Genomic DNA, 11,613 nt, shown 5'->3' on the forward strand with positions numbered 1-11,613 from the left:
TCCGCCGCCACAAGGCTGGGCCCGAGGCCCTAGAGGCCCCCGCCAGGGAGCAGCACCCGCACGGGGAGAAGCACCTGCAGCTGCTCCGTCGGCGACCACTGGGCCTTGGTGACGAAGATGGCACGGAAGCGCCCCAGGCGCGCGGGCTGGAACTGCGCGGGGCTGTACTCGGGCCCGTCAGCCGGCCGCAGCAGCGACAGGTAGCGCTCGTGCTCCAGGAGACCCCCGCCCAGCAGCTCCTGCGCCAGCCCCGGCCGCACGGCCTCCAGCTGCTGCTGCACCACGGGGAACAGGTCCACCTCGCACAGGTCGAACACCAGCGGCTTCCCGTACCTACGGGGCGCGCCGTGGGTGAGGTGCGCGGCCCGGGGGAAACCCCCCCCATGCCGCCAGCCTACCTAAGCGCCCCCAGCAGCGCCAGCCGGAGCCTCTCTGGCCGCAGGTGCGCCGGGTTCACTGCAGCCACGTAGTTGGTGTCCTGGTAGCGCAGGAAGGTGGCTGCCTGGCCCGAAGGGTCGATAACAAGTGGCCACCTGGGAGTGGTCACCGGGTCACTGCTGCCCACCCAGTGCCTCTGGCCGCCGGCCCACCCAGTCACCACCACTGACCGGCCGTCTGCGCGGATGCGGCCACCCACGTCCTTCATGAGTACGTCGTGCAGCTCGGGGACCCGGCATTTCAGCCCGGGCATCTCCTCCTCCCCGCCTATGGGGGAGTCACAAGTGGGGCGGGCCACTGACGGGAGGACCCGATTACCACACCCCTCCCTGGGCCCGGCACCCTGCCCCCCAGCACTGCCCACCCTCCTGTGTCTGCTCCCGAAGCTCCAGCCTGGCCATGGCCAGCGCCTCCGCAGCCTCCCGGGCCTCCAGCCGCAGCCTGTCCACTCGGGCCTCCGCATCCTCGATGGCCTGCACGAGAGGAAGGGCCCCACGCTCCGCTCTGAGTGAGCCTACCCCCCTCCACGCGGAGCGGCCCAGATGCCCCCAGAGGCTGCTGCTGGAAGGTGGCGCCCACGGTCTGGAGGGGGACGCAGGCCATGGAAGCCCGGGCCCAAGAGGGCGACAGCTCACCTGCAGGGTGAGATCGGCCCGGCGCGGGTCCCTCCGTGCGCACTCCTCGTGCTCCGCGGTCCTCCGGTTGAGCTCGCAGTAGGCCTGCTGCAGCTGGACACGAGGGCCCAGGCGGGCTGTCCCGGCATTCTCCAGACCAGCTCCATCCCACAGAGGCCCGGGCCTGCAGGGCATCCCCCACCCCACCAACCCCGCCTGTCCCCACCTCCCGGGGCCCAGGGCCTGCTTACCTGCGTTTGCCGCTGGTGCTGTGCCTTCACCAGCTGTTGTACGTTGAGGTTCATGCTGGTAGGGAGAGCAGCCCAGTCATCGGAGGCCCTCCCCGCCACCCCCTGCCTCCCTCCCTCCCTCCCCAGGGCGCACCGCCTGGCCTCTGCCTCCTCCTGCTGCTCAGCCTCCCGGGCCCGGCGTTGCCTCTCAGCGTCCATGTTCTGGAGCATGGCATCTGTGAGGTCCAGGTCCCACGACTGCAGCACATGGGCTACAGTGTCCAGGGAGGCCACCTAGGGATGGATGACACTGGCCAGGAGCTCAGTGCTGGGTTCCGTGCTCCCCCTGACTCTCCCATTTTACAAAAAAGGGCGCCAACTGGCAGAATCACGCCCCAAAGCCATGACCATCACGGCACAGCTGCCCCCAAAAGGAGACACCCAGGGGTCCTCTGGGCCTCCCCTGCCAAGACCACACAGTCTCCACGTCCCTTTCCGGATCCCTCCCTCCTCCTCCTCCCCGCGGGCCAGTGCCCCAGGCCCCCTGCAGGCAAGCGTGGCTCTGAGCCTCAGCCCAAGCTGCCCGCGCCCTGCCCGGGGCCGCGCTCGCGCGCACACCTGCTGCGGGGTGCTGCCGTCATCCGCGTACACCCGCGGGTCCGCTCCGAGCTTCAGCAGTACCTCCACGGCCTCCAGATGCCCCCCGAAGGCTGCTCGGTACAGCGGCGTCCGGCCGAAGGCGCCCTGCGCGAGGGGCTCCTGAGCTGGGCTCCGCGGGGGCAGCCGTGGCGCGTGGCCCCCGGCCCCGGCCCGGCACCCACCTTGCTGTTGGGGCTGGCGCCCTGCTCGGCCAGCAGCTGGATGGCCAGGGGCTGCCCGCCGGCCGCCGCCTCCGACAGCGGCGTGTTCCCACCGGCGTCCTCGCTCTCCACCAGCGCCACCCGCCGCCGCCGCCGCCGCGCCGCCCCCGCCTCGTCGTGGCCCAGGCCCTCGCGGGTCAGCAGCTCGTCCGCCTGCGCGCGGCCCGCGGTGAGCGCGCGGGAGCCCGGCCGCCCCCGCCCCGGCCGCCGCCGCCGCCGCGCACCTCCTGCAGCACCGCCCGGATCTCGCCCAGGGTCGCCGTCGAAGGCCGCTTCCCGCAGCCGCGCCCCGCGCCGCCGCTCCTCCCGCCGCCGCCGCTCTTCCGCCGCCGCCGCCGCCCGCCGCCGCCGCGCCGCCTCCTGCTCCCTGCGCACCAGGGCCACGAAGGCCTGCGGGCACACGTGGACCGAGGAGCCCCCACCCGCGCGCGCACCGCCCCCTGGGGTTCCGGGGGTCCCGGCCGCCCCCACCGCCGCGCAGCCCCGCCTCACGTCCCGCCGCAGCTGCTCCATCCGCTGCCGGTAGTCCCGCCGCTCCCGCCGCCGGCGCGCCAGCTCCCTCCGGGCCAGCAGCCGCCGGAAGGCGCACTGGATGACGGTGGCCGCTCGGTCCTCCATGGCTGGCCCTGGCGGGGAGAGGGGGCTCAGGGGTCCCGGTCCCCTCCGAGCTGCCTCCCGCAGCCACTGGGGTCTCCCGTTCCAGGCGCGCCAGGTCTCCGGGTCCACATGGCACGTGCAGCCGCACATCCCTTCCCACCCAGCCAAGGGCCAGACACGGTCTAAAACCCACAGAGGCAGGGGCGCCTGGCCGGATCAGGTGGTGGAGCCTGTGACTCTCCATCTCACGGTTTTTAAGTTCGGGGGCGCCTGGGGGGTCAGTTGTTAAGCATCTGCTTTGATCAGATCATGATCCTGAGGGTCCTGGGATCAAGTCCCACATCCGGCGCCTGGGGGGTCAGTTGTTAAGCATCTGCTTTGATCAGATCATGATCCTGGGGGTCCTGGGATCAAGTCCCGCATCCCGCTCCCTGCTCGGTGGAGCAGCCTGCTTCTCCCTCCCTGCCTCTCCCTCTCCCCGCTCCTGCTCTCTCTCTCAAGTAAATAAAATCTTAAAAAGCAAACAAACAAACCTCAGGGATGTAAGTTCAAGCCCCACATTGGCTGCAAAGATTTCTTAAAAAAATAAAATCTTTAAAATCTGCTCCTGAGACCATGCAGCAGAAAGCATTGGAAGAGGTGTGAGAACTGAGCCGGGAGCACAGGCGGGCCCAGGGCCTCCTGACCTTCCCCAGCCCAGACATGGCAGGGACCCCTGGAGACCAGCTGCGGAGGTCCCGCTGGAGAGCCGCCAGGGTACCTGAGGCATGGTGAGGAAGGTGGCCCCTGGCGGAGAAGCCCCGTGCACCCCCACAGGACCCTTCCCCCCCCCGGAGCCAGAGGCCCCCACAGCATTCAGGCACCCGTGTGCCAAGGCTGGGCCGGCCAGGCCGAAGTGGGGGTCTCCACTCAGCAGCCCACTGGGACTCAGAAGAGGGCACCCAGGGTGTCACCTCCCCGCACACCAGCCCCAGCAGAAGGTCTGACGTGAGGTAGAGCAGGCGCTCTGCCCACCTGAGGTCAGGTCGGTCAGCTTTGGGGCTTCTGTGTGCCTTTCTTGGAAACAGGGCCCTGGGGGCAGTCACAGCCCACAGGCCTGTCCAGCTGTCTGATCCTAGAGCCCCGCGGCTCCCGGACGATCCTAACTGCTCTGCGGCTGCTGCAGTTCTCCGGGCGTCACGGTGCCAGTGACCGCTGTCGGTGGGAGAAGAAAGGGCCAGGCCAGTCGGCAGGGACCGTAGCGGATGGCACGGCGACCCCACGGAACCAGTCCACGAGGCCCCCTCTCCCCAAGCCATGGCAGAGCCTCAGTGGGACTCAGGGAGACAAGGGCTCGGAGACAAGGCGAAGCCCACAGGAGGGGAGTCGGCACAGATGTGGCCACGGAGGGAAGGGGCACTCGGCTCGCCGGCCAGTGGCGCGAACCGGGTGGTGACCGTGGGGGACGTGAGCAGAAGTGCAGCAGCAGCAGGGGAGACGAGACTGTGAGGCTAATTAGAGACGAACTACAGAAAAATTGCCTGGGGCACCTGGGGGGCTCCGTCGGTGAAGCCTCTGCCTTCAACTCAGGTCATGATCCCGGAGTACCGGGATCGAGTCCCGCATCGGGATCCCTGCTCGTAGGGGAGCTGCTTCCCCCTCTGCCTGCCTCTCTGGCCCTCTTGTCTTTCTCTCATGAATAAATAAATCTTTTTTAAATGTTCCTGATATAAATCTTAAGGGTGACAACAGTGCACAAGGAATCAGGAATCCTGGCACCAGTCGCGCCCTAGCCAGGCCGCTGAGCCTTAGGAAGACAGGAACAGCGCCGGGCACCCAGCCCGAGGGGGACGCCACGGCGGGGTCTCCTGGGACACTTCGCCCGCCATGGCAACGGTGAATGTGACAAGCCTGTGTGTCGGTGTCTGTGGGATTCTGACGGGAAGCCAGCAGCTCGAAACCACTCGGGGCTTCTCCTCCCGGCCTCCCCACTGACAGCGACAGAAAGACGACACAATGACTCTATCCTGAGTCTGTGTGGAGGCCGCAGGGAGTGCGGGAGGGAGGGCCCTGCCCGGGAAGGTGGGCTTCACCCAGTAGCACCCACGGCGGGGGGCCAACAGCTGGCGAGGCCTGGGCAGACCACCGTGCCCAGAGGGTACAACCGGCGTGCCCAGGAAGCCCTGGGTTTGGGCTCGCTGGGCTGAGCTGATAAAACTACACAACGCAGCTTTGGACACGCACACGCGAAAGGATTTGTTGTTTATCTGAAATTCCAATGTAAATGCGCGCCGTGTCTTATCTGGTGGCCGGATTGGGTAGAAATCCTGAAGAACTCCGTTCTCCGGGAAATGACCGCCCTTGTGGGCACAGACAGCCCAGCTGCAGGCCACTCAGTCCTTGATGGGGGCAGGCGATCTGCAGTGGCAGGAGCAGGGTGTCGTGCAGGAGACTGTGCGCGCACCAGTCGGGGGCTGGGCAGAGGGAGAGGAAGAGAGGGAGTCCCAAGCGGACCCCCAGCTCAGCACACAGCCCCGCACGGGACTGGATCTCGACCCGGAACTCACGAGCGGAGCTGAAGTCGAGAGTCAGATGCTTAACTGGCTGAGCCACCCAGGCACCCCCGAAAACGTTTACTATGCAGCGTACGGCACCCCCAAGATAATCGGGCAAGTGCAGAAACACGGTCCGACCCAAACACGAGGAAGACGATGGACAAGAGGAGACCTGGACGGAGCGGACGCGCTGCTCTTGGAGGCCGACTTCAAGGCACGCGTTCAGGGAATTAAAGATTACAGAGTTTGGGCGGAGAACGGAAACAACGAAGAACCGACAGCAAGTTCAAGGACTAGACATACAAGAGCTCAACAGGTAAACCTGGTGGCGTCACAGACGCAGCTGCGCTCGGACGCACGGGAGCCCCGGAGCTGGAACGTGACACCCGCGGGGGTGTCGGGGTGCGGAGGCCAGGACCGGTCTGAGGCACAGGGGACTCGCGCCACAAACGGAAGACAGGCAGGAGGCAGCAACAGTGAAAGAAAACTTTTCAAAACTCGCAGGCATCAGGTCACAGCGGTGACAAGCGCTATTAGCAAAGCGGCTAAAGCCAGAGCACAGCAGGAAAGGCCTTCCTGAGTCAGGAGGGCGCCGGGGGCTCCGTCCGTCCGCCCAGCGTCCGCGGCCCGGTTTCGGTTAAGGTCGCGATCTCAGGGCCCGGGATCAAGCGCGCATTGAGCTCGGCGCTCAGCAGGGAGCCTGCGGGACTCTCGTTCCCTCTGCCCCTTCCCCACTTGCAGGGCAGTGCGTCTTCCTCTCTCTAAAGTGAATAAATCCTAAAGAAAATAAATTGCTTACAGGAAAAAAGATACATTACCTCCAAAGGGGTAAAAAATAAAATTAAGGAGCACCTGGCCAGCTCAGTCGGTGAAGCCTCTGCCTTCAGTTCAGGTCATGATCTGGGGGTCCTGGGATCGAGCCCCGCGTGGGGGCACTGCTCAGCGGGGAGCCTGCTTCTCTTTCTCCCATTCCCTCTGCCTCTTCCCCATTTGTGGGTGAACTCACGCTCTCTCTCTCAAATAAATAAATTTTTTTTTTTTTTTAATTAAGGCGAGGGGCGCCTGGGTGGCTCAGTGGGTTAAGCCTCTGCTTTTGGCTCGGGTCATGATCCCAGGGTCCTGGGATCGAGCCCTGATTCGGGCTCTCTGCTCAGCAGGGAGCCTGCCTCCCCCTCTCTCTGTACCTGCCTCTCTGCCTACTTGTGATTTCTGTCTGTCAAATAAATAAATCTTTAAAAAAAAATTAAGGCGAAATAAACCCACCTTTGGGCAAACAGAACCTAGAGGGGCTGGGCATCTGGCCTTGCTGGGATCACGAACAGAAAATTTAAAAAATATGCTTTTTGAATATAGCTAGACTAAGCAGAAAATCAAAAAATTAGAGATACCCATATATTTAGAAATCCTGAAGTACAATTTATAATAGCCCACGTGTCAGAGGAGAAAACGATAAAGGACGCGGACATGAACGTTTGTGACCGCGCCCCACAGGGAAGCCGAGCGTGGTGAGCTCGTCCGTGTATCTGGGCCCCACGGCAGAGCCTGGGTGGGAGTTCAGGTTTTCTATACTGTTTTGTTTTTTTTTTTAATTTATTTATTTATTTTGCAGAGGGGCAGAGGGAGAAGGAGACTCTCTGGCAGACTCGCGGCTGAATGCAGAGCCCAACGCGGGGGCTCAGTCCCACCACCCCGAGACCACGACCCCGAGGCCACAACCTGAGCCGACACCGCGAGCTGAGTGTCTGACCACTGCGCCACCCAGGTGACCCTAAGCTTGTTCTCTTAAAGCAGGAAGCCGGGTGCTGGAGACGCAGCCCACCCTGACCAGTTCAGAAAGGGGTAGCGGAAGGCGGGCCACAGCGCGGCAGGCCCCACACGGGGACAGGGCCCTGGGCTCCAGGCGGAGGCTGGGGACGGCGGCCCCAGGCACTGGCAGGAAACACGCTGAGCCATCAGGGTCACCCTCCAGGACAGACCGAACCTGTAGCTCTCGGACGTTCGGCAGGAACGCGCGTGCAGCCACAACCGGTGGTGCTGGCTGCTTCCAGCGAGGCTCTTCGTGAACACACGGGTACAACTGGCCGCTCCGCGTCCGCGGATCCCAGGGCCAGGCGGCCAGAAGCCAGGACCCTTCGAAATGGCATAGTAGAGGGACAGCGGCTGAGATCCGAGGGCCGTGGGCGCTGAAACTCCGCCTCGGGCGGAGGACAGTCCGCCGGCCGCGGCCACATCCCCTCCGTGAGATGCCCGTCAAGCTCGGGCGCCCACGGCCAACCGCAGGGAGAAGAGAGAACCGGGAGGCGACACCCGGCGCCGGAGCGGCGACTCCAAGCACCGCCAACAGTGGCTCCTGACGCAGAGCCACCTGCGGCCACACAACGGCCATGAGGCCGTCATTCCGCGCTACCCCGTGCCGGACCATGAGATGACACGCGACCTTCGGGCATGGCCTCCCCTTGTTACGAGGAAACGGACTCGGGGGCGCCGTCCGGTAGCTGTGCCTCCTTTCTGCACCGGCGGCCCCCCTCCTCCTCCCCCCGCTGCTGCTCTCGCTGCTAGAGCGGGGGATCGGGACATGCAGGTTTCAAGAACTGTGTAGCCGCGGCCAGCGAAACACCCCTGAATTCCCGCATTGGAACCTGAGGAGATTTTTGTGACCTTGTGACAACAATCTCTTAGGTGTCAAAGGCGCAAGACTGAGACAGATGAACCCAAAATCGAGGTGTGGCCGTGCACGTCGGGAAATCAGCATGCGAGCCCCCAGAACAGGGAGAACCGGCCACTGGCTTCCCAGGGTGCGGGCTTGGGATACTTAGGATACTTAGGATGGGGTGTCGCATACAGTAAGCACTCAGTAAGTGTTTGTTGTAAGAAAAGCCAAGTGGAAGAGCCGTGAACTTCCCACCAAAACAGAAAATCAAAGGAAAGGGGCACCCGGGGCGCGCAGTCATTAAGCGTCTGCCTTCCGCTCAGGTCATGATCTCAGGGTCCTGGGATCGAGCCCCGCGTCAGGCTTCCTGCTCAGCGGGGAGTCTGCTTCTCCCTCTCCCTCTGCCCCTCCCCCTGCTTGTGCTCTCTCTCAAATAAAGTATTTTTTTAAAAAATGCAAAACTATATTCCTCCTTGCCCATTTTGAAGTTGACATTTAAAGTTTTTCATACCAAGTTTAAATAGTTTGTAAAGGATCCCGATTTCTGATATAACGATGAGATTTTGAAGTAAAACCCCTGCTTTACCCTGCTGCTGAGCTCCTTGCCGACAGGAAGTGAGCCGCCAGGAATCCATGGTGAGAAACAGGACCACAGTGACCCCATCAGCACCTGCGGATCCCTCCAGGAGGCAGCCAGCCGCCCATCACAGTGTGCACAGCCCACCTGCCTCCCAGGCAGCCCCGACAGCTGACGCGGGTGACTGTCCCTGGAGGAAGGCGTAGCCAGACTTCAGGGATTAAACACTGGGGTCCCCGACCCTGCGACGGCCCCCCAGCGAGCACGGGGACGTCTCCTGGGCAGGAGAAGGTGGGACTCGGGCTGCAGCCCGTGGACCCGCCGTCTGGCTGCTCCCCCAAGTCCCTGAATGTGTTGGACACCATCAGACGCCCTCGGGAGAGGCCACGCGGTGGGACCGGCTGCCAGGCGGAAGCGAAGCTCTCACCCCACGGCCCGCAAAGCAGCAAACCCCTCCCCGGTCAAGCCCCGGATAAGACCGCAGCCGAGGGAGACCCCCGTGGGCTGTGCCTGGACGCCTGGCCACAGGACTGAGAGGACGCCGGAGCCCCCCACGTGGGATGCATGCGGCAGCCGGCAAACACCGGCCGGTGACCAGGAGGCAGAAGCAGGAGGGGCTCCTGTCGCCATCACCCCAGGGACCCACCCGCATTAGTTCTCCTCCTCCGCAGGGCTCTGGGGTCTGCCGGGGCACGGGCCGGCTCCCAGCGAAGGCTTCCTCCGGGCGACGGAAGGACGGCTCGAACCGCGGACGGCGGCCGCTGCCCGAGCTCAGACCTGACCAACAAGGAAGCCAAGGGCATTTCTACCCCGGCCGGGGTGACACGCTCTGCCCCCGGCGCGGGCTGGCTGCCTGGTCCTCACAGGCACCGTGAGGACTGTGTCTGGACCCTGGGGGGCGAGAGACCACGAGGGGTCACACCCTGCCAGGAGAGACCCCAGCCCCGCAGACGCCGCAGCTGAGGGCAAAGGGCACGTGGAAGGGGCGGCGGGGAAAGGTCTGAGCAGCAGCTCCGGCCGCGACGGGTCCAGGAACAAGCGTAGCGACAGGCGCGAAGCTTCCTCCATGTTTGTTCTGTGTGTTTGCGGAGATGAACTGATACCTTCTACTCTATTCTGGTCTCTGATATTTTCTTACAGAATTTCCTTATTTTAGAAGGAGACAGAAAGAGGGCGCAGGAGGGAGGCGCAGAGGGAGGCAGAGTCCCGAGCGGACGCCCTGCGGAGCATGGAGCCACGGGGCGCGACCCCGCCACCCTGAGACCGCGGCCTGAGCCGAAACCCAGGGCTGGACGCTGGGCCGGCTGCACCACCCAGACCCCGATTTTCTCATTTTTTATGTAAGACTTGTTGCTTCTGGTAAACTCTACCATTTAGTATTTAAGTTTCAGAAAACCCAAGTTCCGAGTGGGACATGAGCAACTCGGGGTGGGAGGCACACCAGCCAGTGGCGCACTGAAGGACGGACAGAGGACGTCTTCCTCCCGACAGAAGACGTGTCTCGTTAGGCAGAGGCACTTGCAAGTGAAAGTTCACGTTCGCGTGAAGGGCACGTGCAAGGGCCTGAGCAGGTCCTCCTCTGCGGGGCTCTGGATTGCCGGGCCTGCGCCACACGGGCCTCGGCCGGCGGCTCCCTGCCGTGGTCTGCCGATGGGGCACGTGAGGGGGATGACAAGGCGGGACAAGGGAGAATGCATTTCTTCTTTCCTGTCTGCGGTCCTCCCGCCAGCCCAGCCACGGCCACGCAGTGGGCTCTGCGCCGGGACAAGGGCAGTCTTTCTGAACCTTGTCATGACCTCACCGGAAGCAGGGGCCCCCGTCACCCCTCCTGGTACCCAGGCCGGGAACCAGAGTCCGGAGTCAGAACAAATGGAGAGGGAAGTGCAAGTCAGCTCCAGAAAGAAGCAGCTGCTTCCAAAAAGCTTTTTTTCTTTTTTTCCAGGAAATGGTTAATGTTAGTCTGTAAACCCTCCACCTGACTAGGGTCCTTGCAAAGGCTCAGAGGGGAATCTCTTCACCAGGACAAGAAGAAAGACACTTGCGAGCAAATGCAGAGCTCACTCTTGGAGGGGGAGACGGCCAGATTCTGAGAAGCCGTTTAGCAGCTGTAAGACGGTATCTGCGGTCATGAGGTGCCACAAGCCAGACTGGCGGTTGGGACGTTCTGGCCGGGAGTGGGGCGGACGGGCCATCTGTAGGAGTCGCTAGGTTTGTAAACCCAGAGAGACACCAGGCTTGGCCCATCAGAAGTCCGACAGCAGCCGTCAGAGTCCCTCACTGCTCCCAGGCGAGGGCCAGGGTCAAAGACTCGCAGCTCTCAGATGGGGGGGAAGCCAGCTGCCCCTGGAGGAGGGTCCAGCAACGCCGCAGTTCTCTCCCGACACTGGGTACTCTCCCCGTCCGCCCTCGGAGGAGCCGGCATCCACTGACAAGGATGAACCGTGCCCGGGGGGCAAGGGGAATGCACGGACTTAGAGAGGACTCAGGCACAGGACGTAAACGGACATGGACCGTGTGGATTTGTGACAGCACCAGAGGCCTCTGTGTATGCACTGGAGGCCAATCAGAGTAGGCGCCTGGCTTGAGTCCACCGCCACCAGGCATGGGTCCGTGGGGCCATCCGGGCAGCTGAGACGGGTACGCTCAGCCTCTGCAGAATACTCATGTCGGGTCCTTAACCAATGGGGTCATTACGGCAGGAGAGCCAAGTGGGAGCCCAGGGAACCCCCATGCCCACCAAGACAGGGAGCAAGATGGAGCGGCACTTTCCTAGGGGAACCGCCGAGATCAACGGCGACACCCCAGCCCGAAGGACCCATGGGAGCACAGCCAGTGGATCTCTGAAGGAGCCACCGTCCTCCCCAGAAACGGTGGAAGAACCACCGCCATCCCCACCAAAAAAAAAAATTATGAATCTAGACACACACGTTACACCCTATACAGAAAAATTAACTCAAAATGGGTCAGAGACCAGGGGCGCCCAGTGGGCCAGTCTGTGGACTATGCAATTCTTGATCTTGGGGTTGTGGGTTTGAGCTATAGACCGTCCCTTAAGAATGAAATATTTCTTAAAAAATGGACCACGGGGGCATCTGGATGGCTCTGTCAGTTAC

General features: G+C 63.2%; 1 protein-coding gene across 1 annotated transcript; it reads right to left on the minus strand.

Annotated features, from left to right (window-relative positions):
• Positions 1-29: 29 nt before the first annotated feature.
• Positions 30-2,889, minus strand: LOC111146743 (IQ motif and ankyrin repeat containing 1). Its single transcript, XM_022502418.1, has 9 exons — positions 2,518-2,889; positions 2,104-2,460; positions 1,901-2,026; positions 1,437-1,576; positions 1,304-1,358; positions 1,074-1,166; positions 803-911; positions 399-705; positions 30-333 (listed from the first exon to the last, which is right to left on the minus strand). Exons 1-9 carry the CDS (start codon positions 2,887-2,889, stop codon positions 30-32), a joined length of 1,863 nt encoding a protein of 620 aa, XP_022358126.1.
• Between the last annotated feature and the right edge of the window lie 8,724 nt (positions 2,890-11,613).

The sequence above is a fragment of the Enhydra lutris genome, unplaced genomic scaffold (assembly GCF_002288905.1).
Source record: "Enhydra lutris kenyoni isolate GAN:26980312 unplaced genomic scaffold, ASM228890v2 scaffoldscaffold14, whole genome shotgun sequence".
Classification (NCBI taxonomy): domain Eukaryota; kingdom Metazoa; phylum Chordata; class Mammalia; order Carnivora; family Mustelidae; genus Enhydra; species Enhydra lutris.

Excerpts from the sequence above, each read along its gene's own strand:
- LOC111146743 (XM_022502418.1), bottom strand. The coding sequence starts at position 2,889 with ATGTGCGGCTGCACGTGCCATGTGGACCCGGAGACCTGGCGCGCCTGG. Across the intron at positions 1,359-1,436 it reads GAGGAGGCAGAGGCCAGGCG|CATGAACCTCAACGTACAAC; the intron begins GTGCGCCCTGGG and ends TCTCCCTACCAG. Across the intron at positions 334-398 it reads GCGCTGCTGGGGGCGCTTAG|GTACGGGAAGCCGCTGGTGT; the intron begins GTAGGCTGGCGG and ends CGCGCCCCGTAG.